Below are 12,389 nucleotides of genomic sequence, written 5' to 3' on the forward strand. Positions count from 1 at the left end.
CTGTCACATACAACTAAGTGACAGAAGTTGGAGACTGGAGGGAGGCATTCAGAGCAGTTCTGTAAGTGTGGGATCTAGATCAAAGATACTCGAGGAACAAGTAGTATAAGAAAATAACTGCAGATGCTGGTACAAACCGAAGGTGTTTATTCACAAAATGCTGGAGTAACTCAGCAGGTCAGGCAGCATCTCGGGAGAGAAGGAATGGGTGACGTTTCGGTGACTAGAGGAACAAGATGGACCACTCTGTTGAAAGCGCCTATACTGAAGTGTAGTACGCAAAGGAGCGTAACTTCCGCCATTTTAGTAGGCAAAACCCGCCGTTCGCTGTGCCCCTCACAGTGTAATCAGTGTTTTGGGGGAACAGTATGTGTGATGATACCATTAAAATGCAGAATATATCTCATCTATCAATTCACAGATTTTTGTTAGTTTTCTTTTTAAATGTTTCTACAAGTTTCTGCCTACTAAAATGGCACCATGACATACTACGGTTTTTAGGGTCGAGTGGTCTCTCTTACTCCTCGAGTATCTTTGGTCTAGATATTTTCTTTCGATATTAATGACTTGGACATGGTACAGTAGGCACAATTTCCAAATTTGTTCAATGACATAAAACTTGGTGACATAGTTGCGGATTTTAAAGGGATCCGCCTTTAAAGGAAGCCACACCGATGGGGATGGGCAGATGGTCGGTAGATGAAGTTTAATGATGGGAAATATGAACTGTTAAATTTTGGAAGGAAGAATTGAGAAGAGGCAATATAAGCTAGGAGGCAGCATTCTAAAAAGGGTACAAGAACCGAGAAATTGATGGGTATATGTGTAGAATTCCCTGAAAGTGGCAGGTTGGAAAAAAATATTTAAAAAAAGTATCCTATGTATTGAACTTTAAAAGTCGAAGCACAGAGTACAAAAGCAAGGAAATCTTTATATAAAAAAAAATCTTGGCCAAGGTTGGAATAGTACGTCTAATTTTGTGTGCCACACTTTAGGAAAGATATACAGTACAGTACAGTTTAGTTTATTATCACGTGTACAGTGAAAACCATTCGTTGTGTGCTAACCAGTCAGCAGAAGGACAATAAATGATTACAATTGAGCCGTTTACAGTGTGTAGATACATGATACTATAATGGGTTTAAGAAGGATGCAGGAGATAGTCACTAACTTAATCCCATGGATGCAGCACTTTGTTTCGATGGATGGCTTAGTTTAGTTTAGTTTAGAGATACAGCACGGAAAAAAAATACTTTGGTCTGGAAAAAAAGGACTGTTTTCACTGGAGTGGGGAGATGATGAGGGGAAGTAAAGAGAGATATTTATATTCATAAATTGAATATAAAGACGTACAGGTATGTAGGTTAATTGGCTGGGTAAATGTAAAAATTGTCCCTAGTGGGTGTAGGATAGTGTTAATGTGCGGGGATCGCTGGGCGGCACGGACTTGGAGGGCCGAAAAGGCCTGTTTCCGGCTGTAGATATATGATATGATATGATATGATATGAATAGACTGAGTAAGTAGAATGTGTTTCCATTGGTGGAAGTGTCTATATCGAAGGGAAAGGAAATGAGTAGCACAAGAACATTATGAATAACATAAGTATGACTAATGGTGGTGAGGATGGTCAGAGTCTGGAATGTACTCTCAAGAGTGGTAATGGAGGCAGATTCAACCGTTGCGTTCACAGTGGAGATTGATATGTATCATAAAATTGTCGGGCTATGGAGGGATGCCTGGAGAGGGGCAAATCTCAACTTTTTTTTTAACATAGTCAGTACAGACTTGACAAACTAAATGTTGTGTATTTCAGACTCTGCTTTTCTTCCTGTTATTAAAACTGTTGGCTCATTGTTTTGTTGACATTTGAGTACGTTGTCTATTTATTAATCTGGCCCGATTACTATTTTAGTTATATATTTACACATTGGATATTTTTCAAGAAACAATTTTTTGGAAGCCTTCGATGTTACATGCAGCCCTTTGGAGCACAGAACTGCTTTAACATTGTCTGTGCATTCCACTTGATATCACCTACTTACCTCTTCCTCAGCTGTTTAAACCCATACCCATATATTGGTCGCATTTAGACCTGAGTAATCCAATGTGCTTCTTACCCGTCTCCCCTGTTCCACTCTCCACAAACCTCCCATAATCATCCTGAAACATGTCCAGGTGCTTGCAGACCTCCACTCAATTTTACTTCAACAGCAGCTGGTAGAGTTGCTTTCTCACAGCGCCAGAGACCCTGATCTCGGGTGGTATCTCTGAGGAGATTGCACATTCTCCCTGTGACCACGTGGGTTTCCTTCAGGTGCTCTGGTTTCCTCCCACACCCCAAAGACGTGTGGAATTGTAAGTTAATTGGCTTCTGTAAGTTGTTCCTGTGGGTGTAGGATAGATCTAGTGTAGGGGTAATCATTGGTCGGCATGGAATGTGGGCCGTAATGCCTGTTTCCACGCTGTATCTCTAAACTAAACTAAATTTAGGGTTAAGATTAAAGCGTTAGGGGGTTAAGAAGATATCTGACAATGAATTCTTTCACCAAGAGGATGGCTAGAATCTGAATGCATTGCCAGAGATGTTGGTGAACACAGATATTTAAGTCTCACAATATTTACGTGTCTAGGTGTTCAGATAAATCACAAAGTTATTGAAGGCTACAGATCAAGTGGTGGTAAATGGGATTAGTATAGATGTTCACGATTGTTGGCATGGACATAATGAGCTGAAGGGGCCGTTTTTGTGCTGTATGACCATGATTCTGACAGAGGTTTTGACTTTGATCTTGGCTGACCGTAATGGAAACCCAATAGAAGCTCACCATTCTCCGATCGATCCACCCAGGTAAAAGTAATGGCACCGTCTCTGCTACTTTCACTGAACCGCAACAAAAACGTGCCAGATGGTTTGTCCTTCAATAAAGCACGTTCCTTCTCCTTACTCACAAATCCCACAATATACCTGAAGAAACATGCGATTTAGAAAAGGTTACATAACAATGGTACTCCATGGTATAAAGCTACACATTTCCTTTTTTTAAATGTTTTTGATGTTTTCTATGTTCCTTTCCTCAACCTGGTGATGATTCTCGTTGAAGTATGGTACTGCAATTTTGTTATCTTATATTATTGCTATGCTATATTAAAGCTTTTTCTTTCAGGAACAGTCAATGGCCTTGTGAATTGTTCAGAGTATGCCCAGTAACTACAGTGTGGTAATAAAGGAAATAACTATGTTATTACTGTGCTTAATAAGAAATATGTATGTGTAATCATAACTTTAAGAGCTAAAACCAACCAACTCGCACAACTGCCCACTCCGCATGCATTAGGAAAATAACTGCAGATGCTGGTTGAAATCGAAGGTATCACAAAATGCTGGAGTAACTCAACGGGTCAGGCAGCATCTCAGGAGAGAAGGAATGGGTGATGTTTCGGGTCCAGACCCTTCTTCATACATACTCCGCATGTATGAGCAGAAGCTAAATGTTTTCCACATGGGATATCCCATTGAATCAGAAATAGTTAACCTTTTATGACTGCGGATTTCTGAAAAAGTAATACAGCTCAACCTATTCCCCTCCCCATCCCTGCATCATTTATTTTATTCATGCCTTAATTCAATTCTCCTTCGAAAGTCCCAATGGAATCCTCTTCTACCATCCATTGTTTAAAAATTGCGACTTTAAAATAGTTTTTTTTTTTCAGTCTTCAAGTCATGTCCCCTGGTTTTCAGCTGGGCTACTAATCCTTTCTCTTGGACTGCACTCCACATGAATTAGAACACTCTAGCTCATCTCCCACAGCCTTCTCTGCTCTGGGAACAGTCTCAGCTTCTCCATCCTTTCCAAGCAATGTAAGCCACTGATTCCAGCTGAGTCACTCACACTTTCCAGCAAGTGCTTCTGGACAAGTGCAGGAGGCAAGCAGCAGTGTGGGAATTGAACATGGAGTCAGGTGGATCATTCCTACTTTAAACCCTCACTGGCATTAGGCTGTGTTGCTATCCTTTGAACATGATTGGTTTAGTTGCTAAGCAATTGGTGATATATCAGGGTGCAGTCATGTGCCATACTATTCAGTGAAAAACTCTTGCAACATGCACTATATTGCCATTTTGCAAATGAAAACTGCCCAGTGCCAGTTTCAGGCACATCATCAGGACATATGCAGAGTAGTCTCTACCAATAAGGCAAACTTTGAGTTTCAAAACATCCCTTCTAATTCCTAACCACATTAGAGTCTTATGAGATAGTAAATGAGCACAACATAATATATTTTCAAGTCCTCTATTTATCAAGTGAGAGAAACATAGTACAAATGTTCCTATTTGCATAGTGCAAAATATTGGTGACCTGAAAGGAGATTGCATTTTTCAAGTGACTTGACTCGTTTTCGGTAGATCTAATTCTCGGCCCAAAATGGCTGGGTAAACTTCCTCAAATAACACAGGGTTTACAGTATAATACCACCCATACTTTGGACACTTTGCCACTGAATTTTCAGACTTACTCAGCCTGTAAAGAAAGTTAGAGCAGGAATGTTCAAGGGTGAATTAATTATGATGATACTGGTCTTGACTAGCAGTGTCAAATGAGTGTTTTTCAGTTTTAGAGATACAGCGTGGAAACAGGCCCTTTGGCCTACTGATTCCATGCTGACCAACAATCACTAGTTCTATCCTACACACTAGGGACAATTTACAGAAACCAATTAGCCTACAAACCCACACATCTCTGGAAGATATATTAAAGGGTTCCTATTAAAGGTTTCTAATACATCTTGCAATGGTCACCTCAAATCAAATCTAAAACCTGTGTTTTTTTTATTTCCCTATTCTGGGTTAAAAACACATTGCATTCACCTTGTCTGTTCCCCTCATGATTTTATGTATAATTTTAATTTGATTATGAATGCAATCTTTTTAATGAGGATGTTTCCAGGACTAGGGCCCCTGGGTTAGAGAGAAAGGTTGGACAGGACAGGCTTCTATTCCTTGGAGCACAGCAGACTGAGCGATGATCGTATAGAGATGTATTATACAATCATCACTCAGTCCGCTGTGCTCCAAGCCTGGCCTGTCCAATTTTCCCCTCTAGCCCAGGGGCCCTAGTCCTGGAAACATCCTCATTAAAAAGGTTGCATTCATATTCAAATTTAAACAAATGACCCTCTGTTAAATCACAAAACTTCATATTTCAATATTACTTCCAATGCACCAATGTATGGTGGATGTGTGTTTTATAACTTTTAATTACGGGCAGCACAGTGGTGCAGCAGTAGAGTTGCTGCCTTACAGCGCCAGAGGTTCAATCCTGACTACTGGTGGTGTCTGTACGGAGTTTGTACGTTCTCCCCGTGACCTCATGGGTTTTCTCCGGGTACTCCGGTTTCCGCCCACACTCCAGGGATGTCCAAATTTGTAAGTTAATTAACTTCTGGAAATTGTAAATTGTCAATAGACAATAGACAATAGACAATAGGTGCAGGAGTAGGCCATTCAGCCCTTCGAGCCAGCACCGCCATTCAATGCGATCATGGCTGATCATTCTCAATCAGTACCCCGTTCCTGCCTTCTCCCCATACCCCCTCACTCCATGTTCAAGGGTGAATTAATTATGATGATACTGGTCTTGACTAGCAGTGTCAAATGAGTGTTTTTCAGTTTTAGAGATACAGCGTGGAAACAGGCCCTTTGGCCTACTGATTCCATGCTGACCAACAATCACTAGTTCTATCCTACACACTAGGGACAATTTACAGAAACCAATTAGCCTACAAACCCACACATCTCTGTCCCTAGTATGTGGGATAGTACTAGTATATAAGGGGTGATTGCTAGTTGGCACGGGCTTGTGGGCCACAGGACTTGTTTCATAGAAACAGAAAACATAGAAAATAGGTGCAGGAGTAGCCCTTCGAGCCTGCACCGCCATTCAATATGATCATGGCTGAATGCCGTATCTCAGAAGTCTACAGTAAAGACCAAAGTCTAAAAGTTATTATTTGGGACTTTTGGTTACCCGTCAATCCACAAAGTCAAAAGGTGCTTCTTGATGAGCTCCAGGATGCCGTCCAACCACAACCAGAAACTGAATCTGTTTGGCAGGTTCTCCTGCAAATTAAACCACAGAAGATTACCATGACATTAGAAGTAGCAATTTGTTTCAGAAGTCTGGAGCTGTTTGAGATTAAGGTCCAAAAGTTGTCTATGGAACAAGAGGTGCAGATGTGCGCATGTGTGTGGTCTCGGTGCCTGGCACTGGAAAAGCGACTCAAGAACACATACAAAAAAGATACATTCCTTTCCAATGGATAATGTGTTTTCCTAACAACAATTCTACCGTTAAAAAAAGTCCTGCATTTTTGGAGGCCCATTAACAAAGAAAAAATATTTCCATTTGCTTCACAGACATTGGGGCGGCACGGTAGCGCAGCGGTAGAGTTGCTGCTTTACAGCGAATGCAGCGCCGGAGACTCAGGTTCGATCCTGACTACGGGTGCTGCACTGTAAGGAGTTTGTACGTTCTCCCCGTGACCTGCGTGGGTTTTCTCCGAGATCTTCGGTTTCCTCCCACACTCCAAAGACGTACAGGTATGTAGGTTAATTGGCTGGGTAAATGTAAAAATTGTCCCTAGTGGGTGTAGGATAGTGCTAATGTACGGGGATCACTGGGCGGCACGGACTTGGAGGGCCGAAAAGGCCTGTTTCCGGCTGTATATATATGATATGATATGATATTGAGCAAAACATGGAAACCAAGTCAATGAAACAGAAATCAGGAGGTATTGTCCATTGTGTGGTCAATGGAGGAGGTTTCAAAGGAGACGGAATGGTGGAATTGTTTAGGAATTCCAAAGATCAGGGCTTCGGAAACTAAGGGCGCAACACCATTGGGCAAAAAGAAGGATGAAACAAAATGTTAGACTCAGAAGCTGAGAGCTGGGGTTGTTGTGTCGGGAGAGGGTGGGGAGGGAGGGTGGGGGTTAGTGGCGGGGTCAGGATTTTCAATGGAGGAGATGAAAGAATTAAAAGGAAGTGGAGGGCGAACACATGTATTGAAATGTTGAAATTTGTCAAGTTGAAGTAACAGTGTCAAATGAATCTCACAGTTGGTAGGGTTCATGAATTAGCAACACTATCTAAGATAGAAAGGTTTAGATAAACTAAAATTTATGGAAGGTTGAGAGTGGAAAGACAGCTGTGTTTATTTGATGACAAATGTGCTAGATTATTTCAGGAGCAGATGGGTGATGGAGGTGGAAGTAGCTGGCTCTATGTCACCCATCCTGCAATAGTTTGCACAAATCTCCATCATAATAGTCAACATGCAAAGCAAATCATAGAAATGTTATTGTATGTGGGGAAATATAGTTAGCTTGGGTTTGTGTGTAGAAAATCATGCTACGCGAATTTGATTTAGTTTTTTTTGAAGATGCAACCAAGAGGATTGATGAGGCCAAGGCGGTAGACATTGTAAACATGGACTTTAGCAAGGGCTTTGACAAGGCTCCGTATGCTAGGCTGTTTCAGAAAGTTAGAACACATGAGATCTAAGGTGAGCTAACTAACTGGATATAAAATTGGCTGGTGGTAGGAGATAGAGCGTGGAAATTGGAAGGCTATTTTTCCAGATTGAAAGCCCGTGACCACTGGTGTGCTATGGGGATCAGTGCTGAGTCCACTGCTGTTCAACATCTATATTAACAATAAGGATGGGATTGTAAGTGGCAAGATTAGTAAGTTTGAGGCTGACAACAAAATTGGTGGTGTAGGGGACAGTGAAGAGGATTATCTAAAATTACAATATCTAGGTCAACTGGGAAAGGGGATCAGAAAATGGCAGATGGAATTGAACTCTGACAAGTATTAAGTATCGTATTTCGGAAGTTTAACCAGGACAGGACTTGCACAGTAAATGAAAGGGTCTTGGAAAGTGTTGGAGTACAGAGAAAAGGTGGTGAAGAAGGTGTTTGGGTTCATCGATCAGGGCACTGAGTGCAGTAGTTGGAAACTCATGTTACAACTGTACAAGATGTTGGTGAGACCACACTTAGAGTATTGTTTACAGTTCTGGTCATCGAGGATATCATAAAGCCAGAAAGGGTGCAGAAAACATTTACAAGGATGTTAGTAGAACTGGAAAACTTGAGTTATAAGGAGAGACTGGATCGGCTGTGGCTTTTTACGCTGGAGCCTTAAGGCTGAGTGGTGATCTTATCATCACGAGGGCGAGAGATAAAATCATGAGGGCCAGAGATAAGGTGAATGCTCACTTTCTTCTTCCAGGGTAGTCTAAAACTGGAGAGCATAGATTTAAGGGGAGAGGGGGAAACTTTAAAGGGGATATGAGGAGGAACAGTTCTCCCACAGAGGATAGAGGGTATGTGGAACGAGCTTCCAGAGAAAGTAGTAGAGGTGGATGCAGTTGCCAGGTTTAAAAGACATTTAGACAGGTGCATGGATTGGAAAGGCTTAGAGAGATTGGGGCAAATGTAAGCAAATGGGACGTGCTCGTGTAAGCAACTTGGTCAGCATGGATGAGTTGGGCTGAAGGGCCTGTTCCCGTACTATATAATGTTATGACTCTATGAGATTATAACTTGGGGAGGGAGGGAGGGAGACAAAATTATTGTGGTTAAATAGATCTCTGTGCCTATAAGGGCACTATGAACAAGTAGTGTGGAGAAGGCCAGGGCAAAGTGGGCTCTGCTGCAAACCTTCAGGGGTAGATTGGCTTTTAACATTGGGCGTTAACGTTTTTTTTGTTGTACATTTACGACTTTGGTGCACAGAGGATCTGGATGGTAAATCACAGTCTTCGTGTGGCGTGATTGTCCTTTACGGTGGGTTTTTGTCCAAGTTGAATAACCTGGAGCACAAAAATGTGGTGCTCCACAACCAATTTCTTGGCTTTTTTTTTTTTGAATTGGAAAGGTTTAGAGCGATATGGGCCAAATGCAGGAAAACAGGACCAGCTCGTGTGGGCAACGTGGTCAACATGGACGAGTTGGGCATGACATATAATTATATCGTTCTGTCGGATTGATTAGTAGGACTAGATGTTACAATCCCTAAGGTTTGCACTACAATTGACTGGTGTTGTTCTTGGGGGTGACCACTAGGTGATGTTGCTACCATTCAGACACATCTTCAGTTGTGTACCTCAACGTCACTGGGTGTTTCGGCCTTTTATCACAAGACACCCTCAGTCGAGGCAGGCCCACCACAGGGTGTGTGTCTTATGGTTAGCCTCTAGATGGTCACGTGGCAGCCCAGACAGCATCTTTTCTTTTCGTGTGGGCAACGTGGTCAACATGGATGAGTTGGGCATGACATATAATTATATCGTTCTGTCGAATTATATAATCATCAAGTTGGGCATAATTTGTAATTATGTCATGCTGTATAACGTTATGGCGCTATGAGTTTATGCCTTGGGGAAAAATATTGGACTTTTCATTTTTGTCTAGGACAATTAGATCTCAATTACCCCTGCCTCAGATGCTGGACCGGGAAACATTTTATCTGAAGATGGAGCATTCCAATTATTGATGCATTAGTTGTTGAACAATGAGCTTAAGAAATGTGCACAGTTTTAACCAGAGCCCATTTTTCAAAGATGAAGAATGGTTCTGTTGGATAGAACTATCAATGTAAAGGCCATGGAGTAAGCTCAGTATTGAATATTCGGCAGAAAGTTAAAAGCTCTACTTGCCTTACAGAATTTATTCCATGAAATGTGGCAATCATTGTATTTTAATTGCTGTCCTAGAAATGAGTAATGATATGCAAATGTAAGACAATAGAAATAATACATTTTTCTAAATATATTATTCAGCAGAATTACATGAACTGGTTATTCCTGTTGCCACTTTTACAAGTTTCCACTCGACTGCCAGAAGGACAAATTTTACCATGGCACTTTGCCATTTTTATTAATTTCCTTTTATGGACACCAAAATTTGTAATTCGAGCGCTGCAAAATGTCTACACTCTGTGCCACTGGACTGAGCTGCAAATCTGTAACACTTTGCGGCTAAATTCATTACACTTGCAAGAATTTCATTACACTTGCAAGAATCACTTTATTACATTACACTTGCAAGAATCACTTACAAGAATTTACCTAATCTTTTCCAAAGAAACCAAAGGTAACGCAGACAAAATAAGTGTGAAAATCCAACAACTTGCTTCCAGTTCCCGCTACCCCCACCTACAATCAGTCTAAAGAAGGGTCCCAACCCGAAACTTCCTCGATCCATTTTTTTTAGGGATGCTGTCTGACCCGCTGAATTATTCCAGTATTTTATGTCTATCTTTGTGAAAGTTCTCTTTATGTTATATCACAAATAATTGTTGGTTGATACAAAAGCAATCATAATGTAATGAAAAGGAACTACAGACGCAGGTTTATACCAAAGATATACAAAAGTCATGATGTTTTTAAAGATTATACTTCAAATCTTTGGAGCTTTATCGCCATGCAAATAGTAAGTTGTCTTTGAATCATTTCCAAAAGCCAGTAACGCATATGGTAGTAATCACTGAGGACTGGTAAAAACGTGAGCATTAATTCTCATGACCTCTGATGCTATTTACAAATAGGGAAATTTTCAGTAGGACAGGAGGAAGTAATTTATAGATCATTCCAATTAATCCTTTGGTGGAGTTAAAAACTCGGGTAGCTTGGGATATGAGCATTATTATTTAACAGAGAGCTCAGAGGGCCAGGTAAATGTAACCCAAGGTAGACACAAAATGCTGGAGTAACTCAGCGCCTCAGGCAGCATCTCAGGAGAGAAGGAATGGGTGACTTTTCGGGTCGAGATCCTTCTTCAGACTGATTACAGGGGAGGGGGCGGGACAAATATAGGATGTAGTCGGACACTACATTCCTCCTGCCTCTAGATTCCTCCTGCCCTCCAAACTGCTTCTGACTACATCCCATCTTTGTCCCTGACATCAGTCTGAAGAAGGGTCTCGACCCAAAACGTCACCCATTCCTTCTCTCCTGAGGTGCTACCTAACCCGCTGAGTTACTCCAGCATTTTGTGTCTACCTTCGAATTAAACCCGCATCTGCAGTTTTTGTTCCTATAAATGTAACCCAACTATGCCATCACACGGAGTTTTGGTAAAATTGAGCAAGAATGGAAAAGTAAATTGCAAACTACTTATGCATTTACAAGAGAAAAGTCACATTTTTAAGTTTGTGTGAGGCGCTTGCATTTCTGCATTAGTGCATGAACTAAATGTGAACAAAATCGAAATGAATGGTTGTAACATGATTTAACTGCAAAGTTTGGTGGTCAGGCACCATAATCATTTTTTGAAAGAATAGCATTTGAATGCTAGCTGAGAGTTTTCAATAGGAAAAGGCCATAAGATCATAAGTGACAGGAGCAGAATTAGGCCATTCGGCCCATCAGGTCTGTCCCCCATTCAATCATGGCTGATCTATCGCTTCTTCCCAACCCCATTCTCCTGCATTCTCCCCATAACCCCTGACATCCGTACTAATAAAAAATCCATCAAACTCTGCCTTAAAAACATCCATTGACTTAGCCTCCACAGACTTCTGTGGCAAAGAATTCTACAGATTCACCACCCTCTGACTTAAGAAATTCCTCCTCATCTCCTTTCTAAAGGAACATCCTTTAATTCTGAGGCTATGACTTCTAGTCCTAGACTCTCCCACTTTGGAAACATTCTCTCCACATCCACTCTATCCAAGTCTTTCACTATTCGGTAAGTTTCAATGAGGTCCCCCTCGCCCTTCTAAACTCCAGCGAGTACAGGCCCAGTACTGTCAAACTCTCATCATATGACTCCTGAGATCATTCTTGTAAACCTCATTTGCAACCTACTCAGTTGCAAATGAAATGATGAGAAGGCAATGCCAGGAGTGAGTTTAATCTGCACTAGTCTGATGGGCAGAGGCCTATCTATCTATCTCTTCTTCCTCACCCCATTCTCCTGCCTCCTCCCCATAACCTCTGACACCCGTACTAATCAAGAATCTATCTATCTCTGCCTTAAAAATATCCATTGACTTGGCCTCCACGGCCTTCTGTGGCAAAGAATTCCACAGATTCACCACCATCTGACTAAAGAAATTCTTCCTCATCTCCTTCCTAAAGGAACGGCCTTTAATTCTGAGGCCTCTATGAATCTCCCACGAGGTAGAGATTTAGAACAAAGTTGAAGCTTGAAGGAAAACAGAGACTGCTGGAAATATCCAGCAGGTCAGGGTGCATCTGTGGGACGAGAAATAGTGTCAACGTTTCAGGTCGGATACCCTTTGTCAGAATTGATAACAGAGACAACAGCATCATGTCAAGCTGCAGGGAGCGTAGGGGGTAAGGATACCAGTGATGGGAT

General features: G+C 41.5%; 1 protein-coding gene across 1 annotated transcript in view; it reads right to left on the bottom strand.

Moving 5' to 3' along the window:
- The window catches only part of stat4 (signal transducer and activator of transcription 4), a 98,934-nt gene that overhangs the window by 3,527 nt on the left and 83,018 nt on the right, over nt 1–12,389 (bottom strand). Inside the window, exons 18-20 of the mRNA XM_078404122.1 lie at nt 9,725–9,777; nt 6,029–6,120; nt 2,828–2,967 (exon numbers count right to left, since the gene is read on the bottom strand). Coding sequence (XP_078260248.1) covers nt 2,828–2,967; nt 6,029–6,120; nt 9,725–9,777 — 285 coding nt within the window. The remainder of the gene's footprint in view (nt 1–2,827; nt 2,968–6,028; nt 6,121–9,724; nt 9,778–12,389) is intronic.

This window comes from Rhinoraja longicauda, chromosome 8 (assembly GCF_053455715.1).
Source record: "Rhinoraja longicauda isolate Sanriku21f chromosome 8, sRhiLon1.1, whole genome shotgun sequence".
Classification (NCBI taxonomy): Eukaryota; Metazoa; Chordata; class Chondrichthyes; order Rajiformes; family Arhynchobatidae; genus Rhinoraja; species Rhinoraja longicauda.